Source organism: Nymphalis io, chromosome 13 (assembly GCF_905147045.1).
Source record: "Nymphalis io chromosome 13, ilAglIoxx1.1, whole genome shotgun sequence".
In the NCBI taxonomy this organism is placed as follows: domain Eukaryota; kingdom Metazoa; phylum Arthropoda; class Insecta; order Lepidoptera; family Nymphalidae; genus Nymphalis; species Nymphalis io.
Genome location: NC_065900.1, coordinates 6,825,957 through 6,851,655, shown reverse-complemented (window position 1 = coordinate 6,851,655; position 25,699 = coordinate 6,825,957). Strand labels below are relative to the sequence as shown.

Below are 25,699 nucleotides of genomic sequence, written 5' to 3'. Positions count from 1 at the left end.
CAAAACGGTTGTCAATGGAACTCACGTTGAATATAATATTATAGGGTAATATTTATTATATTTCATATTACTTTTAATGTGAAATTAGACACAAATTAGAAATTACAATTGAAATTGAAGTAATATTTTTTATCAATTTGGATTTTTTAAATATATTATATATTATACAACCATAGTATAAACAAAATATTTGATTTTCCTTCGTAAGCAACATTAAATGTTATCCTGCCGAGCGTTTCTACTCCATTACTTAACAGCCATTAACTTCGTTTGTCGGTTCAGAATATCAAGAGGATTTATTCACGAGGGTTATCGGGCGCATGTGCACCGAGTTAGCGAACTTAACATAAGTCTGTTTCGAAGGCGGTTTCAGTCGTGCTACAGGTCTGTAGAGAGTCGAACGTAGTACTGCTACGCCGTACGTGTTACGAACTTCTAACCGCTACGAAATTAGCGCCAAAACTATGTAAAAAACTAGACGGATGTTATGTTGCCTTTTTAGAATTTTAAGGAGCTAGCTAAATGTGAACCGTTGTGCAATGTGAACTGAATGATGGTTGGGAAAATTTTGTTCTATATACATTTTGGACTTGTCTTCCACGTTGTGATCTGTTTTAAGGATACTGTTGGTAAGAAATTATATAATTATTCGCTAAATTTATTATTTAAATAGGTTTTCTGTCTACTACAACTACCACATTTTACATTTTTATAATATAAGAATAGCTATATAGAAATGATAGCAGCAGAGCACATACTAAAACAAACTTATTATTTATAAAACCATGAAATTTATTTATTTGATTTTTAAATTCAATGTATTATTTTTTTATTATTTTTTAGGTAACATACTAGTATAATAAAATGTATATAACATTTATTATAAAACATATATTTAAGCAAAGTATTCTTAATAAAATATTAAATTCATTATTACTGTTATTTATAATTTATTTCTATAAGTACTGGCTGTTGTAATAATAACAACGTAAAATTTAATTATATTTTTAGTCTAAATATTGCTATTCCAATGCAAGACCAGTCAACATTGGTAGATTGATAATCGATTTTACCGTCGGCTTTTAAGTTTTTTTCTTAGAAAAAAAAATTGTTTAATAAATAAAGTCTTTGTTACATATAATTATATGACATTTATATAAGAAATAAAAACTATTACTTACCTTAAAGGAATATCACCTAAAAATTTAATATAAAAATTAACATTTATACCATGAGTCATTTTTAAAACTAATAAAACTATAGTTCTTCATTTAAAATAAAGTAAAAATATAAGCAATAATTGTGAAATGCTATGCCAATAAAACGTGCTCGTAATTTTTATATCCACTTATCGGGGAAATCGGAATAACTTTATTCGGTGATAATGAACTGTTTGCCGATTTTCTTCAACCTACAGATCTTATTACACAAATATTTGAAAGGAATCCTGACTATTATTAATATGAAGCTATTAATTACATGAACAAATAAACACTGCTAATTTCTATCAATAAAAATTAACTATTTTTATTATGTATATTTTTTTTTATGTTTGCCAAGAAAGCAAATGTCTCTACTCCACCTGATGGTAAGTGGTAGTAGATTCCAAACGCGACGACGGCCAGTACAGTCGGGAAGAATGTTCTAAAAATTACTTTAATATGTCATTTTTACTATGAAATATTTTAGGTATTATTACTATCATAGATATAAGACGTGAAATGATAATAGATTATGATTAAAAAGGCTACCCGCCTTTATTTTACAAACAAAAATAGCTGTACTAAGTTTTTGAATAAATTGCATACTTTGTTAAGTTTTGATTCATATTATGAATTAGTCAATGCTGATAGCTAATTTGAAAAAAGAAACATTTTACTTTTTGTGGCATTTTTTTTTTTCATTCAAAGACCTACTAAGTTAAAATACATATTTCAATAAAATATATCTGAGAAATACGAGGAACATAATATACCCTTAATTGATTCTGTAACGCATTAACTACTTGATAATTACAAAACGCGGGCAAAATGTTGTTAATTAAATAATTGTACAATTATATAATCTTCAGAATTGAATACAAGATATTTTCTTTGAATTACTTTACTTAGCTAAATATATTTAAATAACTAATATTAAAATATTGTAATTCTCTGTCTAATAACTTTATTATAACGTAATTATGATTTCGTTAAATTTTTTTAGCAAACGTTTATGTAAATTACAAAAGCATTTTATTTATAATATTAATGAAGTTACTGGAATAATATACACAATATAATTATAATATTTCAAAAAGTACAATAAATAATAAATTTCGACTGAAAGACTGAAGATTAAGAATTCATACCTATTATAGTATCGTCCAAAAGCGTAGCAACGTCCCTTAAGACGAATTACATCCCTGTAATTTTAGCTCGAAATAACCATTTACTTTTATGTTTATATTTAGCTAAACTTTTACCCTACGCGAGGGTGCATTTAAAAACATTTTATTTGTATAATTCAATAGCTTCAACAATTTGCCTGCTATTCCTGACTTATCGTTGCAGTAATTTCAAAACCACAGCCATTTAACGGTTAAGAGATCTTGTATAATAATGCTGTTTTGGCTTTTGCTCTGTATACAATTTAAATAAAGTGAATATTTGTTTTCGTGACATTAAACTATATTACTTTAAAGTTCATTTACTATTTATAATTAAGTATATTCTTAGATATACAGTAACAGTAACAGCCTGTTAATGTCCCACTGCTGGGCTAAGGCCTCCTCTCCCTTTTTGAGGAGAAGGTTTTAGAGCTTATTCCACCACGCTGCTCCAATGCGGGTTGGTAGAATACATATGTGACATAATTTCAATGAAATTAGACACATGCAGGTTTCCTCACGATGTTTTCCTTCACCGTCAAGCACGAGATGAATTTTAATCACAAATTAAGCACATGAAAATTCAGTGGTGCTTACCCGGGTTTGAACCCACGGTCATCGGTTAAGATTCACGTGTTCTAACCACTAGGCCATCTCGGCTTAGATATAAGTATATTCTTATTATATATTGTCTTTTAAGATATTATTAATTTATTATATACATATAAATAAGTAATAAGTAACTAAAAATATCATCATTTACAATATTAATCTTATTGTAACCAATTTACTATTTTAAATTTAGCCTTTTTTATAATTACATTAAAAAATATATAATGTCTCTATTCTGGATTATTTTATTCTGAAGCTCATTTCTGAATTGCTAATATAATAGACTAAACACCTAAAAATACAACAATAAGAACAATGGAACGAAAAAAACGAATTAATGAACAGTCTAACTGTTAGTTCTATATATAACAGGACATATAAATTTATATCTTATCCTTAATGATCACGTTTCCCTCACTACAATAATTTACCCAGTAGAACATGTGGACTGATAGATTGTTGTTATAACATAAGCTGAGCTAATCCGACTTAGAGCGTCAAGCCTGTCCCTCTTACACTACCAATTTAGAAAATCCTGTATCCGAAACATCTTAGAACAATGAGTTTGTACACAAAGTGACTGTGGCTAAAATATACAGTACATTTTAATCACAGTATATACCTATATAGTTTAGAAGAGTCAATTAACTGAATTTATATATACGTGTCGAAAATATTTTTTACATAAAATAATTGTTTTATAGACAGAGGGATGGATGGATGGACATAATAATATAAAAAAATTAACGCTTATAAACTTTAAATCCATGTCAATGTTGTAGATACGTTATTAGAAATATATACCGTCATCTGTTATTTGATCATGACAAAGCTTATAAGTTAGATAATATGTACATTGATAAATTGCAAGTGTGTCGCCTAGATAAATCACGGGCCAGCACTATTAATTAATATTAACTTTAATTCTCTTTTTTTTTATTAACTTCTCCGATTCATCATTGATTAATTATTTTATTTTCTATTCAAGAGTATTAGGTTGCCTTGTCAAAGGTGTGGCACATCCATGGTCCACTCATGTAGAGTGACTGAGAAGTTCAAGTTTAAACATTTAAAAAAATTAAAATCGAGACATCTATGGATGTAATGATGTAAATAACTTTTCATTACATAAAAAAAATCAATTAAATAGCTGATGAGGGTATGTTAACTACGCCTGTTTACCTGATTCATAATTGTGCTAAAGAGAAAGTAGACAACTTATATTTGACAACCTTTATTAGCCAAATAGGTTGACGGACTGTAATATAAACCTAAAATATATTATTAATTATATTATTAAAAATCTAACATAATTACTAAAAAATAAAACCGGACGGTTGTTTATTAGCATTAAAATAAAAAAAGTAGTTTTCATATTATTTATTGAATTAGAAACTCATATTGTAAGTTGAAAAACATAACCGGGGAATACATTTTGAAAATGAAAAACACCAACACATCTAGACTGCTAGATACTTGTTGTAAAGAAAATTGAACTGGCTTAGAGGTCTCAACCTAGTCTCTTACAATGCCAATTTATAAAATCCAGTGACAACTTAGAGGAAAGAGCAAGCTGGCAACAACCAACATAACTGCGTATTAAAACGTTCTTTTAATAATAGTAATAGTAATATGAACACAAAAAGAATTATAAAAATGAAGCTATAGGCAAATGAACATTGTAGACCAATTAAAAGGAAATTTCTTATGTAAATATTAAATTTTGCCGTATTCAAGAATACTCGTTAAGCATTTATGAATAGTTATTTAATTACAATTTATCATGTTTAATAACACAATTTAATTTATCGTGAAGCTGCCACTGATTCGGTATTTGTATTTAGAATTCCTCAAATGAATGTTCTTAGTTCAAAAACTCAACAACATATATAAAAGTGGTAGTTTTATTTTATACATTTATTTATTTCTCCACAAACTTACATTCGTGTCTTTTTGATTTTTCTTTTGTATCATACGTATTAATCTTTTATGATTTCATTATATTCTGAACTATGTATATTTAATACTGTTTATTAATTTTATCAGAATAAATAATATCTATTTCTTATCCAACCCTGAAAACCACCAACGTTATTTGCACTAAGAAAAATGAATAGATTTAGTTAACTGCTCGAAATGCGCGTTGTCTCTTTTTAAAGACTTTTGACAAGTTGTAATCTCATATAGCTTTGCTTGGAGATGTATTAGTTGTAGATGCCGCAAAAAAGATTTCCACGCAACGTAAGTATATATGATAATAAAACACTATTGCAGCTAAAGCTTTATTAAGCCAGCTTAAGAGCGTCAAGCCTCTCTCTTTCACTACCAATTGAGAAAATCTCGTAATTAAAACATCCTAGAATAGAGTAGGTACTACAAATATGTCAAAGAAAATGATCTTTTGTAAAACTAAATGATTCTATTCTATTAAAAAAACCTGGCTCTAAGCTTAGTCAGATTAATTTCCTAAGAAATATAAATATAGACGATTTATCGAGCGTGAGTTGATTTAATAAATGTCACGTACATATCATTTGATAATAAAAAAATGTAATAAGAAAATATTTTTCTTTGTACCTGTTACCATTTTAACTTTGAATATTTCATATTTTATTTTCCTGGTAAGAAATAAAACTTAGTTTATATGACGGAGTCAGTTCATATTTTTTATTCAGACAGTATCACAATAAATAATACCACTTCTACTGTATTTGATGTTCCAAGGAAAACATAGTTTCGATTAATCAACTAAAGCCGATCTTATCTGTAGGCGAATTAACACGCAACCCAAATAAAACCTATTTCACGGTAGGAGTTTGTAATAGATTAATTCATTTTCATATCAAGTTGTCATAATATATTTAAATAAACATATGTAATGCTCATATTTATAGCATACTATTTATATTATCATAACTTTTTTTCCTAAATGTCTCCCAATGCTGGGCAAGACCTCTTAAAGAAGGCTTAGAGCGAATTCGACGTGCTGCTGCATTGCGGATGGGTGGATAATGGATATATATGTGGCATAATATCATCCGACACATGCATATTTTTTCAAAATATTTTCTTTCCTTGAATTCATTGATTATCTGAAATGAACCCACGATCTTTCGCTAAAATCATACTAACTAACCAATCGTTATCAGCTATTGGCTATTTTCTGAAGAGCTATTTATTTGAATAGTCTAATAAATTAGCTGACTTACAATAAATCTATTTCGAATGCAGAAAGTACTAAAATTACCTTTAAATAAAATTTAAACGAGCGAGAAGTATACATTGGCTTGAGTCATAATCCCGAGAGAAGCATTAAGAATTAGCAAAGAAAACGCTCAGTTCAAAAGTTCTTTTATTAGTATCAAATATCCAAGAAGTAAAAATCGCAAAAAATAGTTTTAATGATTAAAATAAATAATATATAAGCATTAGCAATTGTAATGAAATAATTTCAACCTTCAAAATTTTACCATTTATCGCGAGTTGAAATTTAACCAAAAACGTTAATTCAATGCCTTGTTTTGTTGTTTTCGGTTGTCTCAAAGATAGAGATTATTTGATAAACATCAACAAGGAAAATGGAAATTTACATTCACACAGCATTCACCACAATTTGACAGCGGAGTTACATCAGATTATAACTATATATATGAATCAAATTTCTAATACGACGACGTTTGTAATCTAATTTCATAAATTAATAGTATGGTACGTTAATTTGTAGTCTATGAAAATAAACGAGATATACAATAGTTTTTTTTCTTTTGCAAATATATTAATATAACATTGATATTATTTGATCTAATATTAATAATTTTTTGATATTATAGTATATGGATAGATTTTGTTCTTAATTCGAATTTTAAAAAATTTACTCACAAATCCGAGTCGTTTATGATCACAGTATTATTTCAAAAAATATAACCAAACAATGGATCACTAAAAGTACTTTTAAATTATAAAATATCAGAAACAGTTTGTCCGTGACATCACGTTTGCCACAAACATTATATGTACAACATAACATTGCTTTTAGTTGAATATTTAAAGCCGAACAAACACTTGATTGGCATTGTAAAACTTTTCAATATTTTTTAAGCTAAAATCAATAATATTTTAATATTTAAAGCCCTATAAAGTTGTATTCGCTTCATAAGCGTAGCAACGTGATTTTGTTTTACATTAGTAACTATGGTTTGTGATATTTTCATGAATAAAGTAAAAATAATCCCGATTAGTTCCCATAATTGACGAGTAAAACTTAATTTTAAAGTATCACTGTTATTTCTTATAAAAGATCATATTAGAAATATATCAGGAATATCCTATCATATTCTATAAGTATTATGTAAAAGTCAGAACGACATGACATCTCAACAAACATTAAGAAATTGGCTTAGACGAAGCTGACATGTATTAATGATACAAATGCAATTTAGGGAATATAGATAAATAAATTATGTAACTATTAGATTATGTTCTTTAAAAAATAAACTGATTGGTTTTACTTTTTTTTAAATTCTTATTTTATATAATTATGCCATATTAACAATTGCTATCATTTAATGTTTAAGTAATTTATAGCTTGATATAATTTTTTTTAGACATTCATTACACTTTAAAAATTTTTTGAACAATAAATGATTCAGAAACTCGGCCATCCGATCACGTCCGCCTAACTTCCGACCAGCCATTAAATTAAGAACAACCAAACTTCATTTATCTCGGCTTGTTACTTCTACGGACGATAAGGTTTTGGAAACACGGCTGGAAACTTCCTAAAACTTACAGCTAACTTTGAAGAAAAGTTGTCGAATCACGCCGATCGTTCACAAATTTGCTAGGTACTTACGATATTTTAAAATACCCGACGTCAGTTCTTATCTTATAACTTAAGCGTCTGATAACTTTGTCTAGCTTTGTTTGAGTTTGTTCAAGGCGTAGAGAATAATAAGAATCGCTTTGTTGTTACGATAATTGTCTGATATCTTTTTAGAGTGAGATAAGGTTTTTATTGTTTTTCGTCAAGTTGGCGTAATTAATAAAAATATTAAAAAATAAATACATATTGTCACATATATTTAAACTTCGTAGCAGTAATGAAACAGGTCTTAATTTACAGAATAAGCATCGATCGAGCGTACAAGGCGTATTTAAAGTGGAATAAACTTCTAACATTTAGCCAAGGGTTCGCGTGCCGGGCACGCTACAAAGAGCGACGCGGGGAAGGCGGCGCGCGGTCGCGATGTGATACGCTAATATTTATAAGCATCAGCCTCGAAACAAGTCATTGCCTGAAAGCGTTGTCTTGTAGCTGAGTCGTTGTAAAGAGAAAATGTTACACGTCAATATAATTTACCGCTAAGTCACGTAACAAATAAACCGCGCAATCTCTCTTTGAAATATATTGCCGTAAATTTATATTAAGTGATGTCTGCGCTGCCATAAATCATGAAAGATAAATTATTGTTAAAGAGCTTAGATGATATAATGATATGGAATATTAAATAAAATGTACGTCACAAGTATTAGATTTGCGTCTATGTTGAGCCACTGTCTGGCGATGAGTAAGATATATTTACGATAATATTACATTATACTCACGGAGGGATAAGGCTTTAAAAGATTTCGTTTAAAATTCAGTTGCAACTTATCATTTTAGATGAACAAAGTTATAGAATAATACATAACAGAATATAACATAATTATTACATAATGTATTACGTCCATTGATTTGAAAAAAGTAATATATAATAAATATCTTGACTCAGTTTTTCATTCGTGACTTTTGGAGCCTATTAATCTATGGAAATTATTTATCTTTTTACGAGGCTTAAGTGTATAAAATTCTACCAGAGATATTTTTTCTCATTACGTTTTAACAGTTAATTACACAAAACATTTGAATCAGTCAAGTGAAGGTTTAAAAAAAATCTAATCTAAGTAACTGAGTTTAACGAAAATAAATCATGAAATAAAATATAAAATAAATCATACATTATAAAAATTAACACATCATTGACATAATATTACCATAACGTGTAATAAGAAATCGAAAATATCTCAGGTCACTAAAACCATTTGTGATCGTTTTAATATATAATATATATCATATTAGAATATTTACCAAAATCTGATTTTCTTACAAAATAAACATGTAATTAATGTGTATTTTGACTTGACTTAACTAGTCTCTTGTCGTACACGATTTTGTATTGTATTATGATATCATAAATAATATCTCTTAGTTACCTTTGTTATTTGAGATACACTGTTTAGAATAAAACTGGATTGACAACAATATAGAGATAAAAATAGTATTAATAATTACTGTAAATCAAACTATTATTCAGGATTTAAATTTGCTTTGTTGAATTAAAAACTTGAGTGATGTTACCAAGCTCACGGGTACAAACTTTGGGTCGGTCTCATATTTATTTTATGTATTATATTGAGTTTAGAAGTTTACAGTGTTTACACTGCATATACCTACGATAAACACGTAAAGCCATTGGTCCTGCGTCTGATCTCTCTCGAGTCGTTTTGGAGATTCCGTTCCATTGTATCACGAAAGTGAGGGATAAGGCTAGACCTAGACTAGAATAAAGTGAAATTGACTGGTTATCTTTCAGCGTGGTGGAATAAGCTCCAAAATCAAGGGAAAGTAATATTTAGCCCAGCAGTGGGACATTTACAGGCTGTTACTTAATTTTTTTACTATTTATAATTAACATATTCTTTAAATTTGTTGTTGACTTCATATCGGTACAAATTATTGTATTATAATACGTATTCGCTATTTTCGGAAGTGCCACTGTTTGTTACTAGAAAGTAATAATATTCAAGTTTAGTTAATTCCGTAAATATAAATAACAATATTTTGAAGCTTTTTAACGTTACAATATTTTAAAAATAACAACAGATTGTATTTAAATAAAGTTTTGCATCAAATAAACTAAGTAATGAATATGTATAAATCATTACAGCTTAGAGAGCCAGCTGAGACAAGTCTGACAGTTAGATAGGAGAGCTAGCCGTCTTCCGCAGAACGTTTACTTAGCCGACGAATTTCTGTTACCACTTCATAGAATGAAATAATAATTTGAAACGATAACAAGTTTGGAAATATACTTGAAAAATGTACACGAGACACTTGTATGTATTACATTATATTCTGATCTCATTAAATATATTTGTAAGCAATACAATTTAAAGATTTCTTTTTTAAATTTTACAGTTTATTTATTTACAGTTTTATTTTATTTATTTCACTAACTAGTATAGAAAAAAGCGGAATAAGCTCCAAACCTTTTCCTCGAAAAGGAGAGGAGGCCTTAGCCCAGCAGTGGGACATTAACAGGCTGTTACTGTACTGTAAATTTCGTTAGATCCTCAGTTCACTAGATTCTTAAGGTGTTTAAAGATTTTTTAAGGTCTACTTTTATTTATTTTTATATTGGATTTACTTTATTAACATAGCACGTTTAAGTTTCTTTTTATAGACCCAAAGGAGGGTAATACTGACATAAATTCACCCAAGAGGCTCACCCTCCTTGAACCCATAAAAATATAAATATCGTTCTTTGTAGCTTCTGTTACTGTAGTGTTATATAAATCATTTTTACTATTATGATAATTTTCCCTATATGTCGCCAGTAACATTTCATAACATAAATACTAGTATAAAAATAAATTAATCATATAAGCCACTAGAAATAATTTTGACCTGTACGCACAATCACCACCACTCACGGTCATAAATATCGCCCAAACATTTTATTGACCATAAATGCTGCTATATATATTGTTTTATTTTGCCTAATCTGTATTTTTTGGCTATTGCTAAGAGCATTTTGATCTCTATGTTACAGACATAAGAGTTATTTTGAATTGTTTTATTACGGAATATCTATGCATCGTTGAACAACATTACTCGTCAGTAAAGTTTGAGTGCCAAGTGGAGACACAAGCGTGGAGGCTACTGACGTTAGCCTTTATTACACCTTTAGCGTATTGACTTTTCGGAAAAGATACGGGAAAAAACGTTCATTATCGACTCAGTCGAGCAAATAAAACAAGATAGCTCCCTGAGGCCCGCTCGCTTGGATATTGCGTCCCGCAAGCAAATTTGCTCTAGGCACAATAAATGCTTAGGACTGAACGTGCGAGAAAACAACACCCGGCTACGATAACATTTATATTGTACACCACATATGTGTGTGTGTATTAGGTGTATGTACGTGGACGAGAAATAAATCTCTAATATTTATTTTTGATGAACTTAAGAAACTGTTTTATGCTTGTAGTACATCGCATATAAAGTTACAAAAAGTTATAAGTACTAGCTGTACCCGCGGTTTCACCCGCGTATATCTTAAAGAAATCACCTTTAACATTTCAGTATATACAACATTTTAAGTTTTATTTTCTTGGGAAATTAGCATTTATTGGTTTCCGCCCGCACCATGAAAAATACAGCATTTCCTTAAATCTATTCCGACATACTTGAATGTCTGTCCCTTTGCTTTATCTATTGTGACTGCAAACGATACCTTCACAGAAAATTGTGTCCTTTTAAAATTGAAAGGTAAATCTGTGTAGGTATTTAAAAAATAAGTACTTATGATCAACTTACCGACTAAGGATAAATTTAACAAACCAATGAGAAAAAATACATAGTGCAACGAAATGAAGTATCTATCTAACCAATAAACTTTAACTTTAACTTAATCGTATAGAGTTATTTACAAATCAAAAACAAATACTTAAGTATGAGTATTTTCAAATAACCTACTTCACAGTATTTCAACATGTCAAAACTCTAAAAAGTATTAAAACTGTCTATGATCTTATCTCGATATCTTTTATAAGAATTAATGCAATGTTTATAAAACTACTTTGCAAATAGTGCATTATATTAAAACAAATTTGATTACAATACAAATGGTTGTATTAAGTCAACCTTACAAGATAGATTACAAGATAGACATATGCTGGCGCATACTTTTTTTTAGAACTTTTCAAGAGGTTTAACTGACAAGTGTCCAGCACAAGCTAAACCCTATTTAATATGATTGATTATATAGATCTGAGCTCAACCTACTTTGCAAAAATCTAAATTTCTGAAATTGTCCATTATTTAACTTTATTTTATTCCTATAAACTTTCAATCACCATCATTTCACAGAATATCATTTGTACCTAAATGTACCTAAAGTTTGAGCCAATTTAACTGAACAGTTATTAATATAATACATAAATATTATTTTTTATTTATAAGCCGATTGAAATAAAACAAACAGTACATTTTAAGTGAAGTTTGCCTCAATATATTAGTGAAAACCGCACGAAAATCAGTTAAGCCGTTTCTTAATTTTAGAAATAACAGTCATATGCCAATTATTCACGTCACGAATACGTCATGTACAGTTTGTTCGTCGTTTTTCAATGAACATATGTTTTATAGGTTTTATAATCTAATTTTGATAATTCTAACAAATTAAATGATAATTTTATTCGTACTTCTAACAACAATGCCGCGATTTCGAAAGCGGCTGAAAACTTTTCAGGGCTCAGTATAATTAGGCGACTTAAAAATGTAAGTGCTATTGTATACGAGAAAACATTAATTAAAATAAATAATTAATTTTAAAGAACAAAAACAAAATAAGTGATAAATGAATTAATTTATTTATCTAGTTAATATGATGTGTTTGTTTGTTAGTATAATAACGCTGTATAAAATGGAAAATTTAGACATTGATTACGAATGAAAAAAAGTGTATGATACATTTTCTAAAAAATGAATCTTTATAATTATTATCTGCTATACGAGTAATAGTGTTTCAATTTTTTTATACGGAAATATATTATATTATTAGGATAAATAATAAAATAATACATTCTTAGCCTAGCTATTGAAAAAGGGATCGAGCTATTACATAAGTTTGTAAAATAGAAGCTTGTGAATGTTAACAACATCAAAAGTAAACCATTTGAGTTTTATCTAAATGATGAAGGAAAAGATCGGGGGATATTCTGCCAAAAATTATGTGCGGGTTAATGGCACAGCTAGGTGCTCTGGATCAGCTAGGTGCAATAAGCTCTAAAGCCTCTTCTTAGGATGAATGCAGGCATTTGTAAATCAATAGTACCTTCAATAGCTGTTACTTTACTTCTATCTAATTATTGTATTACATTTTTTTCATTAAAATTGAAAAGTATAATATAATCTCCGTTTTATAAATATAATCTCCGTTCAATAGTATTATAATAACCCGTAAATGATTTTATACCCCAATATCCAATAAGTATCGTTGTAAGCCACATTTTATCTTTATTCGCATAATTTCAGGTAATTGTAATGCTATTTTTAATCAGAATTCATATAATTTTTATGCACCTCAATTTAAATTTAAATTCGAGTCATGTTAAACCTGTTATGAACATCTCTTAATTAATATAAATTTTTAATAATGCCAATTTATTTTTACGCTAGTATCACTTACTTTATTGAAATGTTTTATTAATAATATTAAATAATGATTAAAATAGTAAAGTAAGTAAGTATCTAATATTTTTAATTTTTATTAAAGTTAAATTGGTTATTTTATAAGTAAAAAAATGTATACGAGAAAAATTAAGCCTGTAAATTTTCCACTGCTGGGTTAAGGCCTTCTCTTGTTATTCAGAAGGTTTTGAGATTAATACACCTGCTTCAATGGGGGTTTGAAATCTGAAATGAAAGTCATATCAAATTTTAATCGGCCAAATCCAGGTTTCCTCGGGATGTTTTGCTTTAACACAAATTGTGTTCACATTTCACGAGGTGAAATGTAAACACAAATTAACCCTTGAAAAATCAGTAATGTGTATACTGGATATTAAACTAGAAATTATCGGTAACGGATTTTTAAGATTTACGTTTTCTAACCACTGCACCAATATGGTATGATGCCAAAACATTCATTTTATTTATTTTTTACGAATATGTGCATTTAGACCACAGTTTTAAATCTACAATTATAATAATATCATGGGAATATATGATTATTATGATGATCACGATATATCCTATACTATCCGCCCGATTAACTTGAAATTAGTCAAAGTTTCTCCTTCCCCGACGTTGACGCTCACTAAGAACGGATTTTACCCAAACCCTATTCAAAACACATTTTTCTTTTTATCTACCCATGCGGAGCCGGGACGATTAGCTAGTTTATTATAAACCTGAAAATATTTCTTAGGAAAATTTATAACATAAAATATATAAATTTTATTACATGTATCAACTATATAACAATAAAATAATTATAAATACTATTTTAAATTTGTAATATATTATTACAACTCTATTTTTATTTTCATGTCTTATTGAGTTTAATTTTAACTTGCAAACAAAATATAAATTGCTTATTATTTATAGATTTTCGAAAAAAATAATTAAATATTTGACAGTTTTACAACAATTTAAAATATTAAGCATATTACAACCATTTTTTTAAATGTCGTAACAAAAGTCTAAATCGTATTCGTAAATCTACGATTCAGAAATATATTTTATTAAAATAGAGAGAAATAATGATTTTACTATTTTATTCTTAGCAACAACACAGTTACAAAAAATGGATTTTTTTTTAAGTTTTAGAAAAAATGTCTATTTACGAAGTGTTTTTTTTCTAAATTGGTTTAATATAAGTTTGTTTTTTAGAAAAAACGTATATTGTATGAGTCATTTATTGTTATCGTGGATTGCTTTTAGTGAAATTGTTTTGTTACAGAAGTGCCACGTTTTGAAGACAGCTTAAACAATTTGACGGTTTCTTTAGGAAGGGAAGCTGTTTTTACGTGTGTCGTCAATGATCTCGGTTCATACAGAGTTAGTATTTTCATGTTATATTATCAAGTTCTATTTATTGATTTTGTGTTTTCTCAAATTAATTTTTTTTATTATTGTCATAGTATCTCTCCATTATCAGATTAGCTTGTTATTTATTAAACCTTGGCGATTGAAATGTCATTTGTATAAATATAACAGCAGCTCAAATACGTTAAGTTGTATATATCTCACTTCCTAAACATAAAATGTGTGTGGATATTATTTTTCATTTAGAAAGCAAGAGTTAAAATAGACTAATGAGTGAAAGTCAATCATTCGTTCACAAGGTGGCGTGGCTACGCGTGGACACGCAGACGATCCTGACAATTGCAACGCACGTGATCACGAAGAATCATCGTATTGCGGTCAACCACAGCGACAGGCGAGTGTGGTTCCTCCACATACATGACGTGCGTCAATCTGACCGTGGTTGGTACATGTGCCAACTCAACACTGATCCTATGAAGAGTCAGACGGCATATTTAGATGTCGTAGGTATGTAGATCTTAGTAACAGTATTCTGTATCCTTTCACTTTCAGAGTACAGAGACGGTAAGTTCTTAGAATTGTTCAAAAGGCTCTTAACCAGAAGTAAGTCGGAGCTACGTTGTAAGCTATCAGCTTTAAATCTAGGTTTTGACAAAGACTAGACTTTAAAACATACAAATACTCTCTTCGCTTATTTGGACTTTAATGAACAATCTTAAAAATATAAATAAAATTATGAAACGCATTTTTTTAATCTTTAATATAAAATAGTCGTTACACATATAAATGGTTTTAAATTTCGCCATCCGTTGTATATAAATTTGTAATATGTTTTCATCTATGCAAGTTCCTAGCAATTCCCTGCATTGAGTATTGATAGACATATTTCAATTTCCGTTCTCCGTAGATATAAAGTAAGCTTTCTACTGAGTGTGGGTTGTATTAATACAAAATTTCTTTAGAAAATGTGTTAAACAATTTACTATAATTTAAAAATTTTAGATTTAATATTTATGAAAATAAATGCGTTAATTTTTATTTCGATTTTATCAATGATTGTTTTTATATTGTCGTTCAAATACTTATTGTTAATGTGGAAACAAAATCTGATTAAAAAACATGCCTTATATCAAAAAATGTACAATCAAACCAAATAAAATTCAAACAAGATACTTAATTATTTAAAATAGAAAAAATAAAATATTTCACTTCTTTAAATAAGGAGACGAAGAGAACTAATTTCATGATGTTTTTCAAAACATTCCGTCGTCTTAATTTTTAAAAAATACCTTTATTTTAATAATTAATTTTAGTTTCTCTAAGTAGAAATGAGTTTTTCTTTATCAGCTGTGACATAATTAAATCTTTTAACAAATTTATTTCCCGTGTTGCTGCGAAAATTTTATTTAATGTACTCTTAAAGCTTTGGAGCTCCGTGCTGCGGTTTTATGAAACTTTAAATTGAAATTATGCATCGCTAGAAGCGCTAAATAGCGAAAGTTAAATAGTAATACAAACTGCTGCCGACTTTTATTACTATACGTCTTATAGTTAGTTAAATAATTGTCACTTCGGCAATCGAAACAAAAACTCAAAATATGAACTAAAACAAAGGTAATTAAAATTACATCCTCACTTATGATTTTACAGCGAAAGTGAGTTTGTTTATTTATTTATTTACTATGCTTATAAGTTTTAACTATTGTACCGATCTTTATTAAATTTTGCATACACGTTGTAAGGTGCACCCCTTACAATAAGATAGGGTACCTAAAGCCACCCCCACACAAACACACACGGTCGAAGACGCGGGCGGTAACTATTAAATAAAGTCAAAAACTCATAATATTAGGTAAAATTATATTACGTCTGAAATATATTTCATAACATATTATTAAATTTTTTACGATAATTTAAGTTTGATTTGAACATATTTAACGATTTTTCTCCATCCCAGGTGTTGTTGGCAAAATTATCTGTCCCTGGCACAACTATATCCGTGTGAATACGATTTCCTTCTTAAAATAAAAATCACACACTTATGACATATAATTAGTTATTGTTATTTAACTTAATTTGTTTTCAACTTATCGTTAGTATTATTTTTTTATTATTAGAAGCTTTTATTTGATTTTACCTTTGTGTTAGTATATGAGGAATAAAATATTGGAACTGAATTTTTATCCAGTTTGCTGTAATTTTGCACATACTTTTGACGATAAGATGGTTAGTATTATACAAACTAGTATAAATTTTGATCGTTATTAAAACTCACTTATTGTAACAATGAAGCACGTACTGAAATGCATTATTACAACAACGTCCATAGTTTATTATTTTACAATGTTTTCGTTCACATCACAACATACGCTAAATTATATTTGATATTTCTTAATGATATTGTATTTGCAATTTAAAAAATATCCTCGTGTTTTATATTTTTATTAACATTTTTTTATTTGTATTTTGTAAGCTTATTTTTACGCCGATTTTTTGGTATCAGCTGTTGATTTTTCTGAGAATTATAACAGTAGCATAAATAAACGTGTCCTATTTCAATTAATGTTTTCGTGCCAGTTGCAATTAAAGTCTTGAATTTTAAAATAACATGACTAAGGATTTAACACTCCATATTATTACTTCCATTAGTGAAAGGTCTGAGTATTTTTTTGCACAGATAATCAAAATTGCAATTCAACGTAATGCTTAAAGAGTTTCTTGTTACTATTTAACGTGGTCATGATTCTTACAACACTTTTTAATGATTTATTGATGCAAAAAAAAATCCTTTATAATATTAACACACAATATTATTCAAATAAATGCTTAATACGATTTGTTTTGTATAATTACTTCGAAAATAAAAACTACTTACTACTTATTACATAACAGAAGGAGAAAAAGAGTGTAATACACACTAATTCATCTCTCGTATGTTTTATCATATTCTTCTTCATTACACGTGATCTTCTGTCACTACATGTCTCTTATCCTAGCGTCATAATTGATATTAATTGTTATAATAAATTATAATAATATACCGGTGTTGTTATATTATCCCTGTTAATAAGCCATATAAAAGACAAGTCGTAATTCTTATGTCAACATATAGTTGTATAACTTTTCGTCCATTCAAACTAATAATCAAGCGATGCGTGTCGTGGACTCCCGGGCCGTAACGACGCGTAATTGCTGTAATAAGTGGCAGCTGTGATAAGCGAACAAAACACATTTGTTACTATATTCATACAAAACCTTTCACATTGATTACTTACCTTTTCGCCATCTGTTATATTTAAGTATATTGCGAAGACCAAAATAATTATACTTAGTTATATGATGCGAAGTATTACGAATTTGTGGATGATTATGTTGCTAATATAAATTATTAAGATATATATCTTTATATTTGCGTAAATAATTATTTCAAATCACAGCTCCATCTCAACTGGCTCCAAATTTTTCTTCAAATCTTTTTCAATCAAAAATTTATAATTCTGTATAATTTACTTAAACATATTTTTATTTAACTACATTATTAGACAAAAAAAAGTTTTAGCTTTAAGAAATCATTAATATACGCATTTTTTTATTGTTTTGTTTATTATTTTTAGATGACTATAATTGTTGTTTTCTTTTAATTTATTTATTAATGATCTTATTATATGTATATCTTAGTTTAAGATAAATCTTTAATTTCAAGAATGTATTAATTCTTTCTTTTTATTTAAAGTGTTAGTAATAACTGTAGTTGTGTATCACACTGCATCAATCTGTACGTGTATTTTTTGATTAATGTTTAAAAATTTGCAATTATTAATATACATATAATGTCTTAGTACCCCCAGATATATTGGATTACCCGACGAGTAGCGATCAGGTAGCACGAGAGGGCGCCAATGTGACACTTCGGTGCGCGGCTCACGGGGTACCAACACCGACTGTCGTATGGCGAAAAGAAGCCGGAGATTTATTACCTACATCAAACTTTAGTGACACACATAGTAAGATTTATAGCTGTCAGTTTCAATACTAAAACATAATTGTTTAATTTGTACGATTAAACATATACATAGACGACAAATATAATAAAAATGAAAAAAGCGAGTAGGTACACAGTATTTAAAGTAGTACATTTTAGGATCTAATAACAATACTGTATTGTATAAAGAGGAAATTACATTGCAATCAAATTGTAAGCCCAACATTTTCCCTGTAAAGCATATGCAAAGACAGTTCGAGGCAATAGAGAGATAATAAAAAAAGATTAAGAAAGTAATTTTGAATCGTCAAGTGCTATTAACAGTCTGGAATATCAATTGCATTGAAAAAGGGATTTTGACTCATTATTCTTCAACATTTACATAAATTTTTGTATTAATTATTACTTTAATGTATTATTTTTAAGTTATTTCAGACATTTTGTAAGTTATTTATTTTACTACAGACTATTAAAATAAGACAATTTTTAAGAATACCTAAGATAAAATTACATCAATGCCAGTTCAACTATGATAGTAATTTGATTTTAATTTAGTACCAACATTTTTATTTTATTAAAAGTCATCAAAGCAGTGTTGGAGGAATCAATACACGATCTTTTGCCGAACTGAATTTTGTTTATAAGGTAAATATTAACATACAATTACGTGTGTTCTGCAAACAATATTTGTTTATTTAATTTTTAATGATCATGATATTGATTGCGTTTTTTTTTTGTTTTTGTTTTTACATAAATAAAATTCGTATAATTTATTATTTTATCGTTACCTAATTGTAATACTATTTATTAATTTTAAATAAAATAATCAGTTACCGGTAAATATTGTTAAAAGTATATTTATATTAAACACGGATTATTTATACGAGATAAGTGAAAGACTTGATATGTTATGAATAGTATTTTATGTGGAAACTTGTAAAATCGAACAAAACATCAACTTCAAAGCATGCAACATGCAAACCACAAAGACTACCACTTTCAATCTGCGAGTAATGTGAAGTGTAAAGCCACAGCCATACTTTCATAACGTGGAATTTTATTTCCTCAAACGGAAAGTGTGATTTCTGATAAGAATAATTCGCACAGTAAAAAAATAAATTGAGATTTATTTTATGCTCGGCGTTTACTGTGACGTCATTAAAGAACTGCTGAATTCCTTTTGGGGATTATAAAAACTTACACAGTTCATAACTTTCATTATTTATTTAATCTGATTTAAAAATATAAGCTCGAATGTTTTTTTTTTGGTTTTTAATATACGCGTTTTCACAAACTACAATATAAGTAAAATATGTTTCCTTAATATTATAAAAATCTTTTACTTTATTTGAAACTTAAATTAGGTCTTGTTTGTGTAATTTAAAACAACTTAAGTATTCTTAAATGTAACTTGACAATTTATTATCAAAATATAACCACAGAAAAATATCCAAGATATATATCCTTTTGATGGACTTCATAATGTTCGTTACGTGTGATTCGTTCGTTACGACTTTGTACTCATACTTGCTTTTTTCATTTCAAACATTGAAACCTACTTAGAATTTTATTTTCTAGTGTTTAATTACAGTTTGCTAATCTAGACTCATCAGTGAGCGGCGCCGTACTGCATTTAGTGAAGGTGTCACGCCTGCACATGGGGGCGTACCTCTGCATCGCTAGCAACGGAGTTCCGCCCTCCGTCAGCAAGCGAGTCATGCTTGTCGTTCATTGTGAGTAAACGCTATTAACTCACTGACTAAGCTGCAACAATGTTGATCGATTCTAGTACTTGGGACGTTGATTGATGCGCTAGGTGCTTTAAAGATTGCTTTGTGTACGAGATTGGACGCTATCTTTGAAAGCTGAGGGTGTAATTTGTTGAGAAATCTTCACTGTATTTTTTTTCTGATATAAATTACTTTATTATTTATTATATTTACTAGAGTATATTTTGTTTTTGAGATACATAATTTAAAACAATTAATGAACGAACCAGACCGATGATAGCAAACTTTGGGAATGAAACGATCAACGGTCATCCTGACCGGTAGTTATTAATTTGAGTATTAATAAGTGCAAAGCTTCTGTATTGAATTCGAATGCAATCTGCAATGCTTCGTCAATTGTTAGTTATTTTAAAAATATCTTTATTTGTGTAGTTACCTTACGTATTGATGTAGTCAATGGTGAAAAACTAATGGTCTATTAAAATTCTGCCCTGAAGCAAACGCCACTCTGCAACTAACGAGAGGGATAGAAGCCTTTTCTCTACATGTTGACGTACATTGAAATTCTTCGAAAGCGAACTATTTTTTATTTTTTATAAATTGTACAAGTAACTATATTTACGTATTTTTACTTGATTCAAATTTTAACGTATAAAAATCTCAATTGATTTTAAAACCACCAGTATGTTGTTACAATTCGTACCATATGTATTTGTTGTTTTTTTTTATTAATATTGTATTATTATTAAAAAAATAATAAGTTTTTATGTTTATATTTATAGAAGTGTATTATATATTATGGATTCTTTGCAGTTCCACCAATTATGACAATACAAAACCAGTTAGTCGGAGCAAATGAAGGTGACACCGTACATTTGGATTGTCACTCAGAAGCTTTCCCGAAGTCGATCAATTACTGGACGATAAATGAGCAAATTATATCGCAAAGTTAGTTATATGAATTCTCTAACATAATAATTATTATTTATAGCTTTTAGTACTTAGTGAAATTATATCATAGGTATAACGATACACCGAATAACGAGAAACATTTGGAAAAAGCTATATTAGTTTAAATTATCTGTTACACAAAATTTTAATTTGTTTTGTCGATTGATACATTGGTCTTTAAAAAAAATAATTGATTGTTAGTTCAAACAACGCCGAAGAAAATGCTGATTATAAATATGTATATAACTCAATATTGCAAAAATGTCGCTTAGATCAATTAGCCGTGGAATGCTCGATATTAAAATATGAACGTCCGAAATTTTCGTAGGTACAAAATAGATATAAAATAGGTAGGAATAAAATTGTCTGTATTCGAAATTCATAATATGTGTATAACGTCATATGTTATATATTCTTAATTCAATTATTTCGATATTTTCTATAACGTTACTTACAATTAAATAAACTTGATAAACATTTTGGATTATAATTCTACCACATTTGTACGAAGATCAGTGTACACAAAAGTTTATACTTGTGTATTTCTATACACGAACTGTATTTTTATGTACATATTTATTTTACAATAATGATACATACAGAACACCTAATACCAAGTTAACCGATATTTCTCCCATTATAAAGATATCCTGCCAACCGAAGCTAATCTATCTATACATATGATAAAATTGAAACAGGCCGATGTCTGTACATTAAAGATATTGGAAAAAACTAATATGAGGTGGGGTACGTGGGTGAGTCGAGATGGCCCAGTGGTAAGAACGCGTGAATCTTAACCGATGAACGTGGGTTCAAACCCGGGCAAGCACCTCTGAATTTTGTGTGTTAATTTCTATTATAATTCATCTCGTGCTTTTCGGTGAAGGAAAACTTCGTGAGGAAACCTGCATGTGTCTAATTTCATCGAAATTCTGCCACATGTGTATTCCACCAACTCGCATTGGAGCAGCGTGGAATAAACTCCAAACCTTCACCTCAAAAAGGGAGAGGAGGCCTTAGCCCAGCAGTGGGACATTTACAGGCTGTTACTGTACGTATTAATGCAACAAAAGGCAAAACAGCTTTTAGAATTTTTGTCTGTCTGTCTGTATGTTAACATCATGCACGATGTATCGCTGGCGGTCTCACTTAAAATATAGGCTACGTTTTACCGCAGGAAAATACCTGATTCCGAGTATTTTTAATTTAATATTACCCGAAGTTTACACTATTTAATGAATTTAATGCTAAATTAACAGATTTTGAGGAAATTAGCGCCGCAAGTAGAGTAACAGATAAGTTAGTCGTACCTATATTTGTTACTCAAAAAAAAAAAAAAACATACGTAGCTCTTTATATTTAAAATTTTTGTGTCAATCGATTTCAACCGATTAAAACTACTCTCACATAATAATGAATAAACATATAATGAAAAAACAATAGTAAAAATCACAATAACTGTTTTTGTTTGAATTAGTAAATAAAAACATGGCTAGAATCGAAAGATATATGATAAATTCGTATCACGATATTAATCCTAATACAATTAAATAGCTTTGTTATAAACGTTGATTATAATACATGTAAATTCCTCTTTAAATTATTCGAATTGGACCTTTCGTTTAGAAATTAGGACGTAAAGTAAGAAAACTGCCGTGGTGTTTAATGAAAAATTGTTGTGTTCCGGTTTGAAAGGCGAATTTTCAAGAGGTCTGTCTCATAATGTGTGACGAATGTACGATGATCTACCACTCACACATAAAAGCCATAAACAAAACTAAAAAAAAACACACAGTACTAGCTTTATGCATATATATTATTATATGCCCTTAGTACTTTAATAATAATACTTTAATAATGATGTCCTCCGATTTTGGTCGCGGAGATCAAACTCAAGAGAAATTAGCCAACTACGCAGGCCATATTATAATGCACAAATATGTGCTAAACACAGGTGCGCTCTTTATTCCCTAACTCTCATAATCCGATAACTAAGGGAACTAAGATGTTATGTCCCTTGTGCTCGTATTTACACTGGGTAACACCTAAAAATACTATGTAGTGCTGTGAAATAAATATTATCTTATATTATATATCGGTATAATATATTTTTTTAATTTCCTCCACAAATTTACATTATTATATTTTATAAAATAAAATATAGTTAATTTTTAGTTTTAATATAATATGTCCGTGTTATTGTAAATTAAATTATTTATTATATATTAAATATTTATAACGATTTTTTAACAGCAGATAAAAGGTTTGAGGTTGTCGCAATAGAAAGAGGCTACGAAGTGGACATGAGGCTAAAAATTAAAAAAGTTGGGCGAAGTACATTCGGTACTTACAGTTGCATATCAAAAAACTCACTAGGAGACACTGATGGGACTATTAAATTGTATCGTAAGTAACAAATTGTATTTTTACTTTGGGCATGAGCTCAAATGCAAAATTTGATGCAACATAACATAAAAAAAAACCATTAATCACTTTGTAAATAATATACAGTAAAGTTCGGGACATATACTAAGTTCCATATGTTGTGAACACATGAGAAACATTCGCAGAGAAGCAAATTTGTAGAATATATATATTTATAATATTAAGACCCCTTATAAACCAACCTACATTTTAATTTTTTCTTTATGCTTATAGTGTAATATAAGTTATTCATTTTTATTATACATACATACATCATACGTTTTTATGCATTTGTAGGTCATGCATTTTATCAAGGGTATGAGAATTTAAATATTTGTTCGTAAATAAAGCCTTTAATAACACCGTGTTCTGATTCTACAAAAGTAACTTTACATAAAACGTATAATTAAAGTTAACATTTAATATGAATGAAATTACTTTGTCAGACCTCTTTTTCATACGTATTTATAATTGTAGGCTGAAAATATATGTAAATTTAATAGCTGAGATTATGTTATTACACACATATATTAAGTATATATTTATTAATAGCTCATTTATATAGTACATTAAATGTATGAACTACATTTTTTACGCGTACTTATGATATCAGATGTAAATTGCGAAAAAATTACAAAGAAATTAATTTGTGCAGTAGTATGATGAATAATTGAATAATTGGATTTTAAGATAAAGTTTGAGTTAATTTCAAAGCAATATAATTCAGCATTTAACTCACGATTGACTGCGATGGATAAATATTATCCCATTCGCGCGTTTTAGTCTAAATACTATAAATATTAAGAAAAACCTTTCTGAAAAATCGTGAAGATCGCGATAACTGTATTTTATTCACGCGGTAGGACGCGTTTGCTATTAATCGTCGATTAAAATACTCCTAAGTGTGGTAAGCTTAAACGCATTGCAATTCCAATGCATGCATTCAAAACATCGTATAAGTTATATAACACGGTTCCTGCTTTTGTTTGAGCTAAATGTATTGAAAATAAAGTTTTTAATAATTTAGGAAAGGTGTTTGTAATATGCAATTATAATAATGAATAAAAAATGTTTACAGCTCTCTCTGGTAAATTTGAGGAGATGCAATACAACGAAGTAGGAGATTTCGAAGAAACTCCCGATGTCAGCGAGCTGGAAGCGTTAAAACGAAGCACATCTTATTCACTCGCGCCAGTACTTGCTCCCGTACTTACCATTATTGCCATATTATTATAAAGCTAATTTGTATATACAAAATATATTGTTACAGTAATCTTTTTGACGTTGTTTCATTTTCATACTTTATTTTAGATAAACCATTAGTGTCTAGAGATTTATGATAGCATACTTCACATGAAATCGTAGTGGTGGCTCTTAAAGAAAAACTGATCTGAAAGTAGTATTTTCGTAAGAATAGGTTCTTAAGGACCCTATTAGCGTTAAGAGATGCTTTTAGATAAAAAGCATACTAATTTTATAAACGTTATAGAACTAAAAATATTTGTCCAAAGAAAATTTGTTTCATCGACATACAATTTAAAGATACGAATAGAAAAAAAAAACAGCTTTGGTTGAAAATTATATGTAAAGTACATATTAAGTTTATATTTTATTCTTTATCACATTAAAACTTCAGGTATGTAAAGACTAAATACATAAATGGAGTAGTTTGCCATTAACCTTGTCCATAAATTTTTAATTATGTTTCATGTTCATTCATGACAAACATTTTCGTTTTCACTTAGCTTCCAACGCCTGAATAT

General features: G+C 28.6%; 1 protein-coding gene across 1 annotated transcript; it reads left to right on the top strand.

Annotated features, from left to right (window-relative positions):
- Positions 1-400: 400 nt before the first annotated feature.
- LOC126772958 (lachesin-like) lies at positions 401-25,172 on the top strand. Its single transcript, XM_050493565.1, has 8 exons — positions 401-629; positions 14,764-14,861; positions 15,149-15,356; positions 18,689-18,853; positions 20,436-20,564; positions 21,375-21,509; positions 23,766-23,918; positions 25,015-25,172. Exons 1-8 carry the CDS (start codon positions 551-553, stop codon positions 25,170-25,172), a joined length of 1,125 nt encoding a protein of 374 aa, XP_050349522.1. The 5' UTR covers positions 401-550.
- Positions 25,173-25,699: the final 527 nt, after the last annotated feature.

Coding starts and splice junctions, on each gene's coding strand:
- LOC126772958 (XM_050493565.1), top strand. CDS start 551: ATGATGGTTGGGAAAATTTTGTTCTATATACATTTTGGACTTGTCTTC. Junction 15,357..18,688: donor GGCATATTTAGATGTCGTAG/GTATGTAGATCT, acceptor ATAATGTCTTAG/TACCCCCAGATATATTGGAT. Junction 23,919..25,014: donor TGGGACTATTAAATTGTATC/GTAAGTAACAAA, acceptor AAATGTTTACAG/CTCTCTCTGGTAAATTTGAG.